Source organism: Hypanus sabinus, chromosome 4 (assembly GCF_030144855.1).
Source record: "Hypanus sabinus isolate sHypSab1 chromosome 4, sHypSab1.hap1, whole genome shotgun sequence".
In the NCBI taxonomy this organism is placed as follows: Eukaryota; Metazoa; Chordata; class Chondrichthyes; order Myliobatiformes; family Dasyatidae; genus Hypanus; species Hypanus sabinus.
In genome coordinates, this window is record NC_082709.1 from 161,092,457 (window position 1) to 161,114,795 (window position 22,339).

At 41.4% G+C, this 22,339-nt stretch overlaps 1 protein-coding gene across 3 annotated transcripts in view; it reads left to right on the forward strand.

Annotated features, from left to right (window-relative positions):
- The window catches only part of tbc1d23 (TBC1 domain family, member 23), an 89,377-nt gene that overhangs the window by 16,874 nt on the left and 50,164 nt on the right, over positions 1-22,339 (forward strand). For 2 of the 3 annotated variants that reach the window (XM_059968630.1, XM_059968632.1), the window contains exons 2-3: positions 5,112-5,223; positions 14,072-14,177. In XM_059968630.1, coding sequence (XP_059824613.1) covers positions 5,112-5,223; positions 14,072-14,177 — 218 coding nt within the window. The remainder of the gene's footprint in view (positions 1-5,111; positions 5,224-14,071; positions 14,178-22,339) is intronic. The other variant, XM_059968633.1, reaches the window with a different exon arrangement.

Consider the following 22,339-nt stretch of genomic DNA (forward strand, 5'->3'; position numbering starts at 1 on the left):
GATAGGTCATCCACTTTGGAAGGGAAAATGAAAGATTAGATTATTTAAATGGTAGAAAATTACAGCATGCTGCTGTGCACAAGGACTTGGGAGTGCTTGTGCATGAATCACAAAAGGTTGTTTTGCAGATGGAGCAGGCTATCAAGAAGACAAATGGAATGTTGGCCTTCATTGCAAGAGGGATTGAATTTAAGAGCAAGGAGGTTATGCTGCAACTCTACAGGGTACTAGTGAGGCCATATCTGGGGTACTGCGTGCATTTCTGGTCTCCTTACTTGAGGAAGGATATATTGGCTTTGGAGGCAGTACCGAGGAGGTTCACCAGTTTGATTCCAGAGATGAGAGGGTTAGACTATGAGGCAAGATTGAATCGCCTGGGACTGTACTCACTGGAATTCAGAAGAATGGGAGGAGATCATACAGAAACATAAAAATTATGAACGAGGTAGATAAGATAGAGGCAGGAAAGTTGTTTCCACTGGTAGGTAATCCTGGAACTAAGGGAGATAGCCTCAAGATAGGGGAGTAAATTTAGGATGGAGATGAGGAGGAACTGCTTTTCCACTGTGGTGAATCTGTGGAATTCTCTGCCCCCAATGAAGCAGTAAAGGTTACCTCAGTAAATATATTTAAGACAAGGTTGGATAGATTTTTGCATAGTAGCGGACTTAAGGGTTCTGGGGAAAAGGCAGTTAGGTGGAGATGAGTCCATGGTCAGATTAGCCATGATCTTATTGAATGGCAGAGCAGGCTCAACAGGCTGGGTGGTCTACTCATGCTGCTTATGTTCTTATTTAAAGTATTTGTTATTCTAAGTTTCTTGATCAGAATCTGTTAATGGCAACATCTGTTTAAAGAGAAATTGCAGCATTGGTTGGAAATGTATTAATGCATAAATAACTGATCAATGGAGACACATTCAATGAGAATAAAGAAATTCACAGCAATGTGAGAGTTCTTTGGCTTTCAGAAAGAGTACTTCAAAATAAATCTGCTTCCTTTTTCATTGATTTTTCAAAGTTTCAAATACCTAGCTGCTTTTATACTGAAAGATTTAATAGATAATGTCCCTAATTGTTCCCTGGGACAAAGCAATTCATGGTTCATCAACTTGTAGGGAAAAATGAACCTTACTGTATTTTGCAGGCTTCCTCCAGCACGTTCTTGGGTTGTGTTGATTGTTAATGCAAGCTAGAAATTTCACTGTATGTTTCAATGTGCATGTAATAAATAAATACAGATAATCTGAATTGCACTGAAATTTGTATACTCAATCAGCTATTATTCATCATAACAAAGTTCTTCATAAATGATTTTGGTGAAATATTCTCTTGATGTGAGTTGTGGTTGAAGTTGCACCAGTATCTTAAAATTCGAATAATCATGGTTCCTCACTGATAAATTTGCATTAACAGTGTAGTTTTATTGCTCTTCCCTAACGTGTATGTAAAACTACACACACTGTGCACTATGACCTAATGCTTACTTTGTGTAAAGTTGTTATTACATCTTGTTCTTTACTTTTGCCAATATCCATAAAACCCAAAGATACTATAGACTTGTTTTGCAGAGTTGATTTTTTTTTTCAATTTCCCTTGTCTTCATCTAAAGCTATACAAACCAAACTATACAAATCAAAGCTATACAAATCAGAACAATCCTATAGTTGACATGCATTTAAGGATATGTATTTGTATTCTTAAAATTTGATCCCAATTCTTCAACAACTTAATCTCAATTATGTACTGCAATATGTAATTGCGAGTGAAAGTTTATTCTCACCTTATTCTGTGCAGTAAATAACAGCTGTCACCTTTCTATGTCTCTCCACCTACATTCAACTGCAGATTTTTATCATTAGTCCTACAACACAAATACAGGTTTCTTGGCCCACCATATCCATACCAGCCTTTTGCCTATCCATCTAATCCCATATACCTCAGTTAGATTTGAATCCTTCTATGCCTTGCCTATACAAGTGCCTGTCTAAATGCGTGATATATGTACTGATTATCTGATCCCACCACCTCGTCTGACAGTAGATATCAACATCTCTGAGTTTTCAAAACTTTTACTCAGAATCATTTGAATTTTCCATCTTGTTTTTGATGCCACTATTATGGGGAAGATGCTTTATCTACTGAATCTATGCATACCTCTTTCAGGTCACCCCTCAGCCTCCTTTGTTCCAAGGAAAACAAATCAATCCTATTTAATTTGCCCCCTCCCTCTTAACTCAAGATCTCTAATCGGGGTAACATCTTGCTGAAACTCCTGTGTACTTTTTTTCTTTAAATCTTCTATATTCTATATGTGACTTGAAAAATTCTTTGCAACATTCTTCTAAGTTTAACTTAAGCTAGTATGATGTGAAACAATAATACACTCAGCATTGGTTCCTTGCAACTTGAAAGCATGTCATCAAAAATTATTGATGTTACATATGTAGCTCTGTGGAGCAGAAGAAAATAAGGAATACTCCATAATATTCAACAACAGAACTTGTAGATCCGCACATTGAGTAATATATTAATGTGACTTGAGGATTAGTTAACAAACATACTTCAGAATGTAGACAATAGCATATCATCCTCATGCTGGGAGGCTGTGAGCAGAAGAGTGTCAAAGGGATTGGTGCATAGGACCTAGCTGTTCACTTTTAATTTTAATGATTTGCATGAGGCGATCAAGTGTTACATATCCAGGTTTGTTCTTGATGCAAGGCTGAATGGCAATGTGAGTTGTGAGGAGAGTGTGGAGAGGATCAGGGCGATATGAACATGGCTATGTCTATTGACAATATGGTGCATTGAATGTAATGTGGAAAAATAGGCAGCTCTTTTTTTTTAACTGGTGAGAAATTTAAAACTGTTTAGAGGTACCTACATGAAAATTAATTCCCATACAGAAAACAGTTTTTGTATTCCACGTTGACGAAAGTAGAAATAGCATTCATAGACTTAGATTTGCCACTGCCTTTCCACTAAAACAAACCAGAGCTCTGTGTATATAGAAAATAAGCGTAAAAAGGAGTGCTGGAAAGTTCTCAATGAACCAGACAGTACTATAGAGAGAGCATCTTAAGAAAGGCCATAGAAATTGCCTCTGCGTCTTGAAATCATTTTCCAATGTTCTATAGATTCAGGATCGGTTCTTGTGGATTGAAGGGTAGCTAATGTTATCCCACTTTTTAAGAAAGGAGGGAGAGAGAAAACAGGAAATTATGGGCCAGTTACCCTGACATCAGTGGTGGGGATGATGCTGAAGTCAATTATAAAAGATGAAATACCGGCACATTTGGATAGCAGTAACAGGATTGGTCTGAGTCAGCATGGATTTACGAAGGGGAAATCATGCTTAACTAATCTTCTGGAATTTTTTGAGGATGTAACTATGAAAATGGACAAGGGAGAGCCAGTAGATGTAGTGTACCTGGACTTTCAGAAAGCCTTTGATAAGGTCCCACTGAGGGTGGTGCAAGTGTGGAACAAGCTGCCGACAGATGTGGTGGATGTAGGTTTGATATCAACATCAAAGAGAAGTTTGGATGAATACATGGATGGGAAGGGAATGGATGTCTCTGTTCTGGGTGCAGGTTGACAGGACAATGCAGAATATTAGTTCAGCATGGACTAGGTGGGCCAAAAGGCCTGTTTCTCTGCTGTAGTGCTCTATAAAAATTAGAGCACATGGTATTGGGGTAGGGTACTGACATGGATAAAAAAATTGGTTGGCAGACAGGAAACAAAGAGTAGGGATTAATGGGTCCCTTTCAGAATGGCAGGCAGTAACTAGTGAGGTACTGCAAGGCTCGGTGCTGGGACTGCAGCTATTTACAATATACATTAATGGTTTAGATAAAGGGATTAAAAGTAAAATCAGCAAATTTACAGATGACCCAAAGCTGGGTGGCAGTGTGAAATGTGAGGAGGATGTTATGAGAATGCAGGGTGACTTGGACAGGTTGGGTGAGTGGGCAGATGCAGTTTAATGTGAATAAATGTGAGGTTATCCACTTTGGTGGCAAGAACAGGAAGGCAGAATACTTTCTAAATGGAGTCAAGTTAGGAAAAGGGGAAGTACAACGAGATCTAGGTGTTCTTGTACATCAGTCACTGAAAGTAAGCATGCAGGTATAGCAGGTGGTGAAGAAAGCTAATGGCATGCTGGCCTTCATAACAAGGGGAGTTGAGTTTAGGAGCAAAGAGGTTCTGCTGCAGTTGTACAGGGCCCTGGTGAGACCACACCTGGAGTATTATGTGCAGTTTTGGCCTCCAAATTTGAGGAAGGACATTCTTGCTATCAAGGGAGTGCAGCGTAGTTTCACGAGGTTAATTCCCGGAATGGCAGGACTGTCATATGTTGAAAAATTGGAGTGACTGGGCTTGTATACACTGGAATTTAGAAGGATGAGAGGGGATCTGACTGAAACAGATAAGATTATTAAGGGATTGGACATGCTAGAGGCAGGGAATATGTTCCCAATGTTGGGGGAGTCCAGAACCAGAGGCCACAGTTTAAGAATAAGGGGTAAGCCATTTAGAACGGAGTTGAGGAAAAGCTTTTTCACCCATAGAGTTGTGGATCTGTGGAATGCTCTGCCCCAGAAGGCATGGAAGCTAATTCTCTGGATGCTTTCAAGAAAGAGTTAGATAGAGCTCTTAAAGATAGCTCGAGGTATGGGGATATGGGGAGAAGGCAGGAACGGGGTACTGATTGTGTATGATCAGCCATGATCACAGTGAATAGTGGTACTGGCTCAGAGTCAAATGGCCTACTCCTGCAACTATTGTCTATTTAATTTCTAATACTATTTCCAGTTATATTTGCCATGCACAATTATTATAGCTTCTCTTTCAACATAACAAATATGGTTTTATTTATTGTTCCAGCCATTTTCTAGTCCTTGCAAGTGACATTAATATTGGATTATATTCTTTTCCACTACTTCTAAGTCAGCCAGTGCTAAAGTGTTGCAAGTATTGTTAAGACTAGTCTACTGGTAGTTTAATGTATTTCCACAGACTGAAATGAACTACTTATTCCTGGTAAGTGTTCTAAATCAAAGATCACCTAAATAGTGAGTTGTTGATCTTTCACTTCTATCTTAGGGATAAAGAACTAGCTGAAGCATTGGATGAAGGAGGCTGTGACTTGGAGACGCTCAGAAGCATAATTCAAGGACGTTGCATACCCGCTGACCAAAGAGCCAAAGTGTGGAAGGTAAAAGCAAATAGTGCAGATATAGTGTTTTCAGCTCAGAAGATTTTTAGAGCAGTTTGGCCATCTTGGAATGACTAAATTACTAATGTAATCCATTTGGAGAAACTGTTAAACTTATTTTTAGAGCTTTCAGTATTTGAAAATGACTACTGATATAATTTGCTGATGGTAACAATTGGATAATCAGCTCGTTGATCATCATAAACATAACATTGCCCCAGTTCCTCTGCATAAGTTTGCTGTTTGTTTTCTAAATTATACACATCAGAAGAAAATACCTTTGATTCTCAAGATGCGTTGATTCAGCCAGTCTCAACAATGAAATAAATTGTGATGATGGCCTCAGTTTAGTGATTATGAAAGGAGTAGTAACATAGGAACTACCTATTATTATCCAGTGATTTGTTCTAGAGCACAGAAATATATCAATCAGCCTAGCCAGGCTTACAAATAAAGAATGAATGTCTGGATGAGGTAGCTTATTTCCAAGTGACAGTGCTTTTGCTAGAGATTTCTGCTCTTGCATCACTAACATAAATTACACTTATACTCTTCTTTCTGTGTTTCAATTCAAATTTTGCAAACTTAATGCATGGCTTTGTTCTCTCAAATTCATATATAAGTTTGGTCTTGAGTCCGAAAAGCTGTCAAATATATTGACATAATGTTTTTTTAATATGTAATATTTTCTCTTCGTTGGCAGAAGATGTCTCTTGTTAGTGTCCAGTTAGATTGCTGTGACTTGTGCAAAACTGAATAGTGACTGAAGAATTGCATTTAGGAAGGATATGCAGCAGAAGGAAAACAGTACATTATCAGAGTAAAAGAGGGATTTATCCCTTATAATACAGAATGTTGAGGATAACTGAAATTTTACAAACATGAGAGAAAGTGAAAGGTGAGACATTTTTCTCTTGGAAGCAAAATATAGGCATGTAATCTGAAAATTTAGGATATGACATTCAAGAGCAATATTAGGAAACAAGTCTTCACTGAAAGGATATTAGAAATATGAAGGGACAAAATTCAAGTCATAAATTCATTACAGTAGAGAGGAACAAGGTTCAGCCCAGGAATTCTACAGAACCAATAGTCCATTCACTCAGTATCACGTAGATTGGAGACATTGCTGGTTTTAGGACAAGCAACATTGTCTTGAAGCTTTGGTCCAGTATGACCCAGATGTCCTGTCCAAGCTAGTCCTGTTTGCCAGCTTTTGGCCCATATCCAATTAAACCTTTCCTATCTACGTACTTGTCCAAGCTCCTCCTAAATGTTGTTTTTTGCACTTGCCTCACTGTTAGCCTGTAAACATTAATATAATTTGTTTTCACCACTCTTGTATGCAACAAGTTCAAGACCATTTCTGCTCACTGTATAAAATGTTCTTCCACGCCTCCCCCCCGTAATTATTATGCAGAACTTAAATTTGTGTTCCCCTTTCTGTTGTGCCATCAGATAATGAGAACTGTTATTATCTTGCCCTACCATAACCTGACGCTTTCTGTCAACTTTAATCTCTGTGCAAAGAAACAACTTGAGACTCTCTAACCTAATCTTCAGTTAAACTAATTTGTCCTCAGACCTATTCTGATATTTTTTCCTGTACCCTCTCAAGAACTCTTTGATCTGTTCCAAAGTGTGGTAACCAGAATTGGGCTCACTTCTTGTGACTAAACAGGAACTTCAGAAAGGTATATATTTTGCCAATTACACTCGATAGATGCTGTCCCCTTCTAAGACCTCAGCATGTGAAAGTAATTGAGTGATGTAGTGCAGAAGCACTGAGTTTTAAACATTAAATATTTTTTTAAAAATTCTAGAGCCATGCAATATAGACTCTTTGTTCAGCTGGTAATGCCAATCAAAATGCCCCTGTAAGCTAGTCCCATTGCCCACCTTTGGCCTATATCCCTTTTAAAACTTTCTTGTCCATGTACCTGTCTGAATACCTCTTAAATATTGTTAATGTACCTGCCTCAAACACTTCCTCTGGCAGCTCAATCCATGTATGAGCAGTCCTTTGGGTGAACAATTTGCCCTTGAGGTTATTATCAAATCTCTGTCCTCTCAACTTAAACCTATTCCCTCTAGTTCTTCCTTCCATTACCATGGGGGAAAAAGGATAGAAATGGAACACTTTAACCTACTTCAAGGTCAACATAACGCTCCCTTCCCACAAAACCTTCCATCTTTCTTTCATCCATGTACATATCTAAAGAGTTTCTTAAATGTTACTAATGTATCCGACTCTACACCACCCTTAGCAACGTGTTCCATGCACCCATCATTCACTGTAAAATAAAAATTCCTACCTCTTGACATTCCCGTGTACTTTTCTCCAATTACCTTAAGTATGTCCTCTCATGTTAGCTATCGCAATCTTGGCAAAAAAGGTGTTGGCTTTTAACAATCTGCCTCTTGCCATCTTGTACACCATCAAGTCACCTCTCATCCTCCTTTGCTCCAAAGAGAAAAGCCCTACCTCACTCAACCTTATATGCTCTCTAATCCAGGCAGCATCCTGGTAAATTTCTTCTGCACCAATGTGTATTTACCCAATGTATGCACCTCATGATTTATACTCCTCTCTAAGATCACCTTTCATTCTCAAATGAATAAAGTCCAAACCTGCTCAGCCTCCCTAATAACTCAGTCCCTCCGGTTCTGGCATATATCCTAATTTCTGCACTCTTTCAATCTTAGCAACGTTGTTCCTATTCTCCCTACATTTTCATCATCTCCACCTTTATTTTGTCACTCATCTACAATCCTGAGCCAATTTACAGTCGCTAGTCAATCTACCAACTTGCTCGCTTTTGGAGTTCGGGAGAAACTGGGAACATCAGGATGAATCTATGTCCTCAAAGGCGAATATGCACATCCCATACTGACACCATCTGAGGTAATGTTTGAACTGGGGTTTCTGGCACTGTGAGACAACAGTTGTAATAGCTGCACCACAGTGCTTCCCACAAACCCTCAGTTCCTTTCCACCTGCGCTGTTTGAACTATGCCTTGTTTCAATATTGCCTCTGCTCTTCCACCCATCCAAATGTATTACTTATACTTCTCTGTCAGAGGTTTCTGTTGATTTTTGTTACAAGACATGAGTGAATGGCCTATTTCTGTTCCAGTGCCTTCAAACAATACTAATACAGTAGTGTACAAGAGTCTTGAGTGGATATATATATATATATATATATATATATATATATATATATATAAATATAAATAACTAGGGTGCCTAAGACTTTTGCACAGTACTGTATATTATGTCTTTCCAGTTACCAAATGACAGTTAATACTACTGAGATAATACAAAGCTAAGTATTATTTTTCCCAACCACCTTTCCATTTTAACCAACCAATATACAGTACTGTGCAAAATACTTGCACAGTACTTTATATCTTTAGGAAAAAGAAATTGGGTGGAAACTAAATATAATTCAGAATTTTTTTGTTTTGAAGAAGAATGCGATATAGCAAATTTACATTTAGCTAAGATAGTATTATTTATTCTCTGCTCCCTGGCACTGTGCTTCTTTCTAAATGTTTTGAGGATGAAAAGTTATGAACTTGACTGTAGTTGTTTAATAGGAAACGCACATGGGCATGGACTGACCCCATTATGTGTGCCTTGGCCAAGTGCCAGTACACTAAATTATGAATTAAAAATTTCTGAGTGCAAAGCACACAGTGGTGACTTGAACATATTTTCAGTGCAACGCTAAAGGATTACTGCATATTGAAAAGGTACCATGACCCTAATTGTTCAAAACCAACAGGATACTTACAATGTCCTAGTTACTTCTATACTTTAATATATACCATGAAAAATGAACTCCCCAAGCCTTCACCTCCAACATCTTTAGTACTTTACTCATTCAGGCTATTGTCCTCACATGCATCAAATCAGCCACCGTCATCCCTGTACAAAAGAACTCTACACATTCAGACCTAAGCGATTACTGCTAATTATTATGAAGTGCTTTGAAAGGCTGCACATATGAAAAGCCATTGAACACTCACCAATATGCTTACCAACTTGGCCCTGACACACCTAGAAAACAAGGACACATGTCAGAATGTTCTTTCTGCATTTCACCTCAGTGTTCAACACTATTGACCATAGACCTTGGTGAACAAAATTTTGCTCGTTCTAACTAGACCACTGTGGAACTGTGTGTTGGACTTCCTAACCAACAGAACTCTCATAGCCATAATGCAGAACTGTTCCTCCATCCCCATCATCCTCAACGTGGTTGCCCCCCAGATTGTGTACTGAGCCGATTGCTGTACACTCTAACACATTGCACAGCCAAGCACCAAGTAATCACATTGTCAAGTTTGCTGATGACACAACAATGGTGGGGCTTACCATCAACAATGATGAGAACACCTGCAGAGAGGAGATGATAGAGCTCGAGGTCAGGTGCCAGGCAAATAACCTCTTCCTCAATGTCAACAAGCCAAAGGAGATGATTCCAGGAGAACTCTCACCACTCGCACCCCTCTTTACATTGGCGGCACAGCAGTGGAAACAGCAAGCAGTTTCAAACTCCTGGGAGTGCACGTCATGCACAACCTTTCATTGTTCCAGAACACATACACAATCAGGAAAGCTCACCAATGCTTCTACCTTCTCAGGAGGCTGAAGAGAACTGGACTATGTATATCTATACTCGCATCATTCTGTACGCACATCCTAACAAGCTGCATCACTGCATGGTATGCAAACTGCACTGTGGCAAACAGGAAGGCCATGGGTAGTCAAAACTGCCCAACCCATCACCGGTACCAGCCTACCTGTCATGTATGCATAAAAGAGCCAGATAAAGACCAGTAATATCACGAAAGATCCCATACAGCCTGCTCATGGACTGTTTGTCCCACCCATTATGGAGGAGGCTATGTGGCATCCCCACCAGGATAACCATACTCATAAAACAGTTACTTTCCCTAAAGCAGTAAGGTTAATCAACATATCAAACCCTCCACATCCCCACCGCCAGTACTCATTTTCTGTCGGTCACTTTTATGTACAGATACTCCTGTGCCCAGTGTCACTTTACGTTTGTAAATCAATCTATGCGTATAAGCTAGCTTATGTATTTATATTTATTGTGTTGGGTTGGGTTTTTATATTACTGTGTTCATTATTTTATTGTTTTATTTTCTGCTTCATCAGATAAGGAAAAGAATTATTTTGTTCTTTACACTTGTGCACTGGAAATGATATTAAACTATCCTAAATCTTGAAATCCTGAACAACTCTTCACTCCTTATTTGAACACAGGTCCAATTAATGCCCCACTACAGATCTCCATCAGGCTGTATGTTAAAAAGGAAGTTACCTTAGAAGCATTGATGTGTAAGGTAGAGGTCCAAGGAAGCAAATGCCATGAAACAGAGAAACTGGGCGAATGGAAATAAGTCCTCACAAAATTGACTGCGTCAAGATAGTGAGAGAGTCAGTCAACTGTTAGTTACTAGCTGGCAGCTGAGATCCTGAAATTTATTCTTTATTCATTCACAGAATAAAGATGTTTAACAACTAGGTGTGTTAATAAAAAGGGGAAGAGTCTGAAAGCAGGATGGAAATTGATAGTAAAAGCACTAAATGGATTAAGGTAATGGAAAAGAGGCAAAGGAGGAATACCAAGCATTCAGTGAAAGCTTTCAGTTTTAACTCCATGCACTCTCTCCAAGTTCCATCAGTATGTGGACTTTGCAACGAGGGGGGAGAACGCATTGGACCTGGTTTACACAAACATTCCCAATGCGTACCGGGCAGAGCTCCGCCCCCACCTCGGATACTCAGACCACATCTCTGTTGTGCTAATCCCCGCATACAGACCGCTGGGCAGGCGCTCCAGACCAGTTCAGAAGCAGGTGAAAACCTGGTCAGCAGGAGCCATCTCTGCTCTTCAAGACTGCTTTGAGCACACTGACTGGCACATGTTCAGGGAGGCTGCAACTGATGGTGACTGTACCAACTTAGAGGAGTACACAGCATCAGTGACCAGCTACACCAGCAAGTGCATTGATGATGTTACTCTGTCCAAGACCATCACTATACGTGCCAACCAGAAGCCATGGATGACCGCAGAGGTGCGTGCGCTGCTGAGGTCCCGCGACTCCGCCTTCAGAGCAGACGACAAGGCAGCTTTAACAACAGCAAGGGCCAAACTGTCCCGAGCCATCAGAGGAGCAAAGCATGCACATGCCCAGCTAATCCATAGTCTCTTCTAGGACAGCGGTGACACACAGCGCATGTGGAAGGGAATCCAGGACATCACCAATTACAAGACAACATCACCTGACTGTGCAGGTGATGCCTCCCTCCCAAATGCGCTGAATAACTTCTATGCCCAGTTTGAGGCTGAAAATGACGTGGCGGCGAGGAAGTCCACCCCTCCTGCGAATGACCAGGTGCTGTGTCTCTCCGTGGCCGACGTGAGAAGAACCCTGCGCAGGGTCAACCCACGGAAGGCTGCTGGACTAGACAACATCCCTGGTAGAGTGCTCAGAGGATGTGCAGACCAGCTAACAGATGTTCTCACTGACATCTTCAACATCTCCCTGAGCAGCGCCACCATTCCAACGTGCTTCAAGGCTGCCCCCATTTTCCCCAGGCCGAAGAAGTCTTCAGTGTCCTGCCTGAATGACTACCATCCTGTTGCACTTACATCCATCATCATGAAGTGTTCCAAGAGGCTCGTCATGAGGCATATCAAGACCCTGCTGCCCCACCTCACTGGACCCCCTGCAGTTTGAGTACCATCCCAACTGCTCAACAGATGACGCCATTGCCACCACCTGGCCCCAATCCACCTGGACAAAAAAGACACATACATTCGGATGCTGTTCATGGACTTTAGTTCAGCATTCAACACAATCATCCCTCAGAAACTGATTGGAAAGCTGAGCCTATTGGGCCTGAACACCTCCCTCTGCAACTGGATCCTAGACTTCCTGACTGGGAGATCTCAGTCAGTCCGGATCAGGAGCAGCATCTCCAACACCAGCACACTGAGCACGGGGGCTCCCCAGGGTTGGTGCTCAATCCACTGCTGTTCACTCTGCTGACCCACGACTGTGCTGCAACATACAGCTCAAACCATATCATCAAGTTCACCAATGATACAACTGTGGTGGGTCTCATCAGCAAGAACGACGAGTCAGCTTACAGAGAGGAGGTGCAGCGGCTAACGGACTGGTGCAGAGCCAACAACCTGTCTCTTAATGTGAACAAAACAAAAGAGATGGTTGTTGACTTCAGGAGGGCATGGAGCAACCACTCCCCGCTGAACATCGACGGCTCCTCGGTAGAGATCGTTAAGAGCACCAAATTTCTTGGTGTTCACCTGACGGGGAATCTCACCTGTTCCCTCAAGACCAGCTCCATAGCAGAGAAAGCCCAGCAGCATCTCTACTTTTTGCGAAGGCTGACAAAAGTCCATCTCCCACCCACCCCCACCCCCATCCTCATCACACTCTCCGGGGATTGTATTGAGAGCATCCTGAGCAACTGCATCACTGCCTGGTTCGGAAATTGTACCATCTTGGATCGCAAGACCCTGCAGCAGATAGTGAGATCAGCTGAGAAGATCATCGAGGTCTCTCTTCCTGCCTTCACGGACGTTTACACTACATGCTGCATCCGCAAAGAAAACAGCGTTATGAAGGACCCCATGCACCCCTCATACAATCTCTTCTCCCTCCTGCCGTCTGGAAAAAGGCTCCAAAGCATTTGGGCTCTCATGGCCAGACGATGTAACAGTTTCTTCCCTCAAGCTATCAGACTCCTCAATACCCGAAGCCTGGACTGACAGCTTGCCTTACTGTCCTGTTTATTATTTATTGTAATGCCTGCACTGTTTTTGTGCACTTTATGCAGTCCAGTGTAGGTCAGTGGTCTAGTATAGCTTTCTCTGTTTTTTTTATTATGTAGTTCAGTCTAGTTTTTTGTACTGTGTCATGTAAACCATGGTCATTTTTACTATGCACTGTACCAGCAGTTATGGTCGAATTGACAATAAAAGTTGACTTGACATATAAAAATGCTTCCCATTGGAGTCCATATGTGTCTGTTTAACTTTGGGATATGTGAAAATTCTTTCTTCCCATTAATGCTTGGTATTCACCTTTGCCTCTTGGCCATCACCTTAATCTATTTAGAATTTTACTACCAATTTCCATCTAACTTTCAGATTCTTCCCCTTTTTATTGACATACCTAACTGTTAAATATCCTTATTCTGTGAATGAATAAAGAGTAAATTTCAGGATCTTGGCTGCCAGTTAGTAACAACTATCAGTTTACTGATTCTGTCACTATCTTGACCCAGTCATTTTTGTGAGGACATTTCCATTCTCCCAGTGTCTCTGTCTCATTGCATTTACTTCTTTGTAATTCCATCTTGTGTGTCAATGCTTTTTAAGTTGGCTTCCTTTTTGTTTCAGTTGTGGTTTCCCGCTTCTAGGGTAGTCTGGGCCCTCAATCATATTTCTCTTTTCCTGTACCACCTGTAGCCTATATCTTTTGCTGTATCTTCCTACTTGTTTATTTATAATGATTCCCAGTTCGGATGAAAATTTATTAAACTAAAATGTAAATTTTGTTTCTGTCTCCCTAAGTGCTCGCAGCCATCCTGAGCATGTACAACATTTTTGCTTATTTTAGTCCCAAAATAATCTACTCATCTAATTGTTTTTAAGTGTGTTGTATGCATTTTGTCTTTGCCTACATTGCAATTGTTACTGCATTCTAAAAGCAACACCATATCAATGCAAAATACTATTTTCTGTGATGCTTTTAAATTTTAACTGGTTCTACTTTTCAGATTTCACTTAATGTAGCAGGGAAAGTAGGTAGTCTGGGATCATGGGATGGATCTCTCGATCTGCCTGAACAAACATTAATTCAAGAAGATTGCCAAAAGCTCATAGGTAATTAAGTAACTTCTGTGAAATGTTTATCTGTTCTCAAGTTATTGCTTACAATAATTATTGCCAGGGATGGTATTCTAGCAGGATGGAGAGGGGAATATTGAGGATTATGATACAGGATGCCATCAAAGCTAAAAGGAATAAAATTAAAAACTAATTTAATTATGATTGGTTATACTAAACCAGTTAAACTTAATGTTATAGGAGAAATAGAACTCTACAGCACAAGGATCATTCAGAGCCTGTCGTATAGCTGTGATTGATTGAAAGAGTTCTGACTTTCATTCCCATGCTCTTTCCTATATCTTTTTTTTTCTCAACTTCATGAATTGTGAAAACATTGCCTTCATATCCTGCAGTACATTCCATTTCTTTGCCACAGACTTTTATCTCACTCCCTGACAGTAAAATTAACTCAGATGTGTATGGAACCGGAGGAGATAGCAGAGGTATTTAATGAGTACTTCACTTCAGGATTGACTATGGAGAAGGACCTTGGCGATTGTAGGGATGACTTGCAGTGGACTGAAAAGCTTGAGCATGTAGATATTAAGAAAGAGGATGTGCTGGAGCTTTAGGAAAGCATCAAGTTGGATGTCACTGTGACCAGATGAGATGTATCCCAGGCTGTGGGAGGGAAGTGGGAGGTGAAGAAGGGGATTGCTGAGCCTCTGGCGATGATCTTTGCATCATCAATGGGGACGGGAGAGGTTCCAGAGGATTGGAGGGTTGCAGATGTTGTTCCATTATTCAATAAAGGGAGTAGAGATAACCCAGGAAATTATAGACCTGTGAGTCTTACTTCAGTGGTTGGTAAGGTGATGGAGAGGATCCTGAGAAGCAGGATTTATGAACATTTGCAGAAGCATAATATGATTAGGAAAAGTCAACATGGCTTTGTTAAAAGCAGGTCATGCCTTACAAATCTGATTGAATTTTTTGAGGATGTGACTAAACACATTGATGAAGGTAGAGCAGTAGATGTAGTGTATATGGATTTCAACAAGGCATTTGACAAGGTATCCCATGCCAGGCTTATTGAGAAAATAAGGAGGCATGGGATCGAAGGGGATATTGCTTTGTGGATCAAGAACTGGCTTGCCCACAGAAGGCAAAGAGTGGTTGTAGATGGGTCATGTTCTGCATGGAGGTTGATGACCAGTGGTGTGCCTCAGGATTCTGTTCTGGGATCCTTACTCTTTGTGATATTTATAAATGACTTAGATGAGGAAGTGGAGGGATGGGTTAGTAAATTTGCTGATGACACAAAGGTTGGAGGTGTTGTGGATAGTGTTGAGGGCTGTTAGAGGTTCCAGCAGGACACTGATAGGATGCAGAACTGGTCTGAAGTGGCAGATGGATTTCAATCCAGATAAATGTAAGGTAGTTCATTTTGGTAGATCAAATATGATGGCAGAATGTAGTATTAATGGTAAGACTGTTGGCAGTGTGGAGGATCAGAGCGATCTTGACTCCCATCCACTCCATAATGTACTGGTTAGGCACAGGAGTACATTCAGCCAGAGACTCATTCCACCAAGATGCAACGCTGAGTGTCATAGGAAGTTATTCCTACCTGTGGCCATCAAACTTTACAACTCCTCCCTCGGAGTGTCAGACACCCTGTGCCAATAGGCTGGTCCTGGACTTATTTCCACTTCGCATGATTAACTTATTATTTAATTATTTATGGTTTTATATTGCTATATTTCTTCACTATTCTTGGTTGGTGCGGCTGTAACAAAACCCAGTTTCCCTCGGGATCAATAAAGTATGTCTGTCTGTCTGTCTGTCTTGGGGTCCAAGCCCATAGGACACTCAAAGCTGCTATGCAGGTTGACTCTGTGGTTAAGAAAGCATACAGTGCATTGCCTTCATCAATCGTGGGATTGAGTTTAGGAGCTGTGAGGTAATGTTACAGCTATGTAGAACCCTGGTCAGACCCCACTTGGAGTACTGTGCTCAGTTCTGGTCACCTCACTATAGGAAGGATGTGGAAATCATAGAAAGGGTGCAGAGGAGATGTACAAGGATGTTGCCTGGATTGGGGAGCATACCTTATGAGAGTAGATTGAGTGAAATCTGCCTTTTTTCTTTGGTGCGACGGAGGATGAGAGGTGACTTGATGGAGGTGTATAAAATAATGAGAGGAATTGATCATGTGGATAGTCAGTGGCTTTTTCCCAGGGCAGAAGTAGTTAGCATGAGAGGGCACAGTATTAAGGTGCTTGGAAGTCGGTACAGAGAAGATGTCAGGAGTAAGTGCATGGAATGGGCTGCTGCCGACAGTGGTGGAAGCAGATGCGATAGGGTTTTTAAAGAAGCTCCTGGACAGGTACATGGAGCTCAGGAGAATAGAGGGCTATGGGTAACCCTAGGTAATTTCTAAGGTAAGGACATGTTTGGCACAGCTTTGTGGGCCGAAGGGCCTGTATTGTGCTGTAGGTTTTCTATGTTTTCTAGGTTTTTCTATAACTTGCCTTCTGTTCCTGTTGTATTAAAGCTCTGTGTCTTTGTTTTGACAAACTTTTCATTGCCTGCCTCTTACTAGTGTTTGTTCAGTCCAGTGATGGGGCAGTCAAGGAGCCTGATAGTTGAAGACAAAAGGAGAGCAAGGGACAAAATTGATGCTCTGGAAGATCAGTGTGATACTTCATAAGTGCAGCCAAAGGAGATGGAAATCAGTATTTACTTGGGAGACAGACAAAGTCTACTGAAGTGAGGCAAAGGTGCAGCGAGGTCAGGGACTGTATACAGATTACAGAGCAAGGGTTGATTGCTGGCTTGAGGCAAATAAGGGTGGATAAATCCCCAGGCCCTGACGAGGTATTCCCTCGGATCCTGTGGAAGGCTAGTGCAGAAACTGCAGCAGTCCTAACACAGTTATTTATAGAGACCGTAAGATGTAGGAGCAGAATTAGGCCATTCAGCCCATCAAGTCTGCTCGCTATTTCATCATGGCAGATCCCGGATCCCACTGTATACACTTGCCTTCGCGCGATATCCTTTGATACCCTGACTAAGAGTAAACAATCAGCTTCTACTTTAAATATACCCACTGTCTGTGGCAGAGCATTCACCAGATTTACTATGTCTGGCTTAAGAAAATCCTCCTTAACTCTCTTCTGAAGAGTCACCCCTCAGTTTTGAAGCTGTGCCCTCTCATTCTGGATTTCCCCCCACATAGGAAACATCCTCTCACATCCTTCTTAAGCACAGACTTAACCTGTAAATTAACCTTCTGGGAGTCTTGCATGAGGACTCCTAAGTCCCTCTGCACCACTGATGTTTGAATTTTCTCCCCATTTAAATAACAGTCTGCACTATTGTTCCTTTTATCAAAATGCATTATCATACATTTCCCAACACTATTCAGTCAACCACTTTTTTGCCCATGCTACCAATTTGTCTTAAGTCTTGCTGCAATCACATTGCTTCCTCAGCAAAACCTACCCCTCCACCTTTCTCCGTATCATCCACAAACTTTGCCACAAAGCCATCAATTCCATCTAAATCATTGACAAACAATGTGAAAAGTAGTGTTCTCAATACTGACCCCCTGAAGAATATCATTGGTCACTGGCAACCAACCAGAATAGGCCCCCTTTATTCTCACTCGCTGCCTCCTGCAAGTCAGCCGTTCCTCTATCCATGCCAGTATCTTTCTTATAACAAAATAGCGTTTTATCTTGTTATGTAGCCTTGTTGGTGGCATTTTATTAAATGCCAAGTAAATGAAATTCACTGCCTCTCCATTGTCCAGGCTGCTGGTTACTTCCTTGAAGAATTCTGACAGATGTGTCAGGCAAGATTTCCCATTACAGAAACCATGCTGAATTTGACTTACTTTATCATTAGAATCCAAGTACCCCGAAACCTCATCCTTAATAATAGACTCCAACACTTTTACAACCACTGAGATTAGTTGATAAATGGCCTATAATTTCCTTTCTTCTGCCTTGTTCCCTTTTAAAAGATGGAGTGACATTTGCAATTTTCCAGTCCTCTGGAATCAAGTGATTCTTGAATGATCATGACCAATGCATCTATCATCTCTTCAGGAACCTCTTGTTGTTGTCCATCTGGTAAAGGTGATTTATCCACCCTAAGATTTTTCAGTTTGCCTAGCATGTTTTTCTTTGTAGTAGCAATAGCACTCACTCTTGCTCCCTGACACTCACAGACCTCTGGCACACTGCTGGTATCTTCCACAGTGAAGACAGGTGCAAAGTTCCCATTTAGTTTATCTGCCATTTCTTTGTCCCCCATTATGACCTTACCAGCATCATTGTCCAGTGGTCCAATATCAACTATATTAACTTTTACTCTTTATAAAGCTGACAAACTTCTTGTATCCTGCTTTACATTATTAGCTAGTCAGTCTTCATATTTCATCTTTTCCCTTGTAGCTTTTTTTTAGTTGCCTGTTGTTGGATTTTAAAAGCTTCCCAATCATCCAACTTCCCACTCACTTTTGCTATCTTGAATGCCCTTTGCCTGCCTTTAATACAGTCCTTAACTTCCCTTGTCAGCCATGGTTGGCTACCCTGCCATTTGAGAACAACTTCTGTGGGAGATATCTAATCTGTGCCTTGTGAGCTATTCCCAGAAACTCTTCAATCATTCCCGCCAGTATCCTCGTCCAATCCACATGGAGAGGTAGGGGAGATTTAAACAAGAGGACGTGAGTTGAGAGTTAGGGGGAAAAAGTTTAAGAGTAACACGAGGAGGAATTTCTTTACTCACCGAGTGGTAGCTGTGTGGAAGGAGCTTCCAGTAGAAGTGGTAGAGGCAGGTTCAGTATTGTCACTTAAAGTAAAATAGGATAGGTATATGGACAGGGAAGGAATGGAGGGTTATGGGCTGAGTGCGGGTCAGTGGGACTAGGTGAGAGTAAGCATTCGGCACGGACTAGAAGGGCCTAGATGGCCTGTTTCCATGCTGTATTTGTTATATAGTTATATGGATAAGATCCTTTAATTCCTTTATTCTATTATGATACTGATATATGTGACTTTGCTTCTCCCTGTCAAGTATCAGAATGAATTCAATCATATTATGGTCACTGTCTCCTAAGGATTCCTTTACATTAAGCTCCCTAATAAGGTCTGGGTTATTACACAACATCAATCTAAGATGGCCTTTCCCCTAGTAAGCTCAAGCTGCCATCTCGCAGGCATTCAACAAATTCCCTCACTTGTTTTCCCAATCCCCTTGCATATTGAAGTCTCCAATTACAATTGTGACATTACTCTTATTGCATGCCTTTTCCAGCTCCCTTTGCAATTCAATCCCACAATTTGGTTACTATTTGGAGGCCTATAAATGATTCCCATAATTTTTTTTACCCTTGCATTTTCTTAACTCCAACCACAAAGATTCAACATTCTCTAACCCTAAGTCACTTCTTTCTAAATAAGTAATTCCATCTCTTACCAACAGAGCCACACTACAGCCTATGCCTTCTTACCTGTCCTTGTGATACAAATTATATCCTTTGATGTTAAGGTCCCAACTATGGCCTTCTTTCAGCCACGACTCAGTGACCTTGTCCACCTTATTCTGAATGTTACACGCATTTAAATACAGCACCTTCAGTCTTGCATTCTTCGCCCTTTTGAATATTGCCTCTGTGGTATAATTTAACTCTTTGCTCTGTCTGCAGTTGTACCCAGTCATTGGCTTGTCCTTTCTTAAATTCATGTTGTATCCATCATCTACTTGTCAACCTGCTGGCCCATCCTCAGCTTTATCATGCTGGTTGCCATACCCCTGCCATATTAGTTTAAGCCACTCCCAACAGCTTGAGTAAACCTGCCCAGAAGAATATTGGTCCCCCTCAGATTTAAGTACAACCCATCCCTTTTGTACAGGTCACACCTGCCCCAGTAGCGGTCCTAATGATCCAGACATCTGAATCCCTGCTCCTTGCTCCAATTCTTCAGCCTTGCATTTATCTACCACCTCATTCTATTCCTATCCTCACTGACGCGTGGCATAGGCAGCAATCCTGAGATTACTATCCTGCTTTTCAGCTTCCATCCTAACTAACAGTATTCTGTTCTCAGGACCACCTCCCTTTTTCTACCTATGTCTTTGGAACCAATATGTATCACCACCTCCCTTTTTCTACCTATGTCTTTGGAACCAATATGTACCACCACTTCTGGCTGCTTATCCTCCCTTTTCAGGATATTGTGGATGTGTTCAGAAACATCTGAAGGCAAACTACCGCCTTTGTTTCTTTATTTTGTCCACAGTATCACCCGTCTATCCCCTTCACTATAGAGTCCCCTATTATTACTGCAATCCTCATCAGTCCCCTACCCTTCTGAGTCACAGGGCCAGACTCAGTGCCAGAGGCACGACCATTATTGTTTCCTTCCAGGTAGGTTGTCCCCCACTACAGTACTCGAAATGGAGTACTTACTGAGGAGGACAGCCACAGGGGAGCTCTCCACTATCTGCCGTTCTGCCTTCCCTCTCCTGGCAGTCACCTGTTTATTTGTCCCTCTAGCCTTGGGGTGACCCCCTCCCTGACCTTCTTCACTTTCTGCTACAAGCCGAAGGTTATCGAGCTGCAGCTCCATTTCCGTAAGGCTGTCTCTGAGGAGCTACATCTTGATGCACCTGGTGCAGATGTGGCCATCAGAGAGGCTGATAGTTTCCCAGAAATCCCACATCTGACACCCAGAACAAAACATTGGCTCTTTCTACATACTGGTATTCTCTCATGAGAGAAATTTAAAAAAAAAGAAGGAAGGAATGAACTTACCTACCAACCTTGCTTCCACCTGTCCGTGCTGAAGCCCTGTCAAGCCAAAGCCTCCCACTCTGACTCAGACCACTCCAATAACAGCTCCACTAGACGGTACCCCTCTTTTATTTAGGGTGGGTTTTTAAAGCTCTTCGCCAGACTTGTGCGGGAACACTTCTGCATCTGCGCAGTACTCCAGTCAAAGACACACGTTGAAACAAAACTCTTGCTTTTTAAAGCCCTTCACCAAACTTGCACAGGAGTGCTTCTACTCAGTCTGTGGTACTCCAATCAAAGAGCTATTTAAAACATCCTTAGCCACAGTTGAGGTGCTGGAAGATTGGAGAATTGCTGAAGTTGTTCTGTTTATGAAAGGCTCTAAGAATAAGCCAGGAAATTACAGGCCAGTGAGCCTCTCATCGGTAGTGGGAAAGCTATTGGAAGGTATTTGAAGGGACCAGATAGACAAGTATTTGAATGGACAGGGACCAATAAAGAACAGTCAACATGGCTTGCATGTGGTACGTCATACCTAACCAATCTTGTAGAATTTTTCAAAGAAGTTATCAGGGAAGTTGATGAAGACAATGCAGTTGATGTTGTCTACATGGACTTTATTAAGACCCTTGATAAGTTCCACATGGGAGATTAGACAGGAATGCTCAGTTGCTTGGGATTCAAGATGAGGTAGTAAACTGGGTTAGACGTTGGCTTTGTGGGAGAAGCCAGAGAGTGGTTGTAGATGGTTGCTTCTCTGACTGGAGGCTTGTAACTAGTGGTGTGCCACAGGAATTGGATGATCTGGATGAAAATATGGTAAACTGGATCAGCAAATTTGCAATGACACCAAATTGAGGGCGTAGTGGACAACGAGGAAGATTGCAGCAGGATTTAGACCAGCTGGGAAAATGGGCTGAGAAATGGCAGATATAATTTAATGCAGTGTGATATGTTGCACTTTGGGAGGACCAGCCAGACTGACATGAGCTAAAGTTAACTGTTTTTGATGGTCTTCATTTGAAGATCCTGGAGATGTTTTGCTACTTTATATTTTAGTACTTGTATAACCAATACATTTATTTTATTCAACATGTATATCCTGTCTTTCAGAAATATAACTTACTTTCAAGATCTAATTGTATGCTCATGAGCAGATGGTAAAAATCATTACAGGATATAAGTAAACATAAGTGCTTTGTAGTTATCATCATTGCCAAAATATGTCACCCTGATTTCCCATTAGTGAGATAATTTGTTGCACTTTTGGACAATGCCAGAATTCTTAGCAGTGTGGAGGAACAAAGCAATCTTGGGGTCTAAGTTCATGGATCCCTTGCTGCGCAATTTGATAGGGTTGTTAATAAGATGTACTGAATGGTCTGGTGGCCTTCATCATTGGAAGATT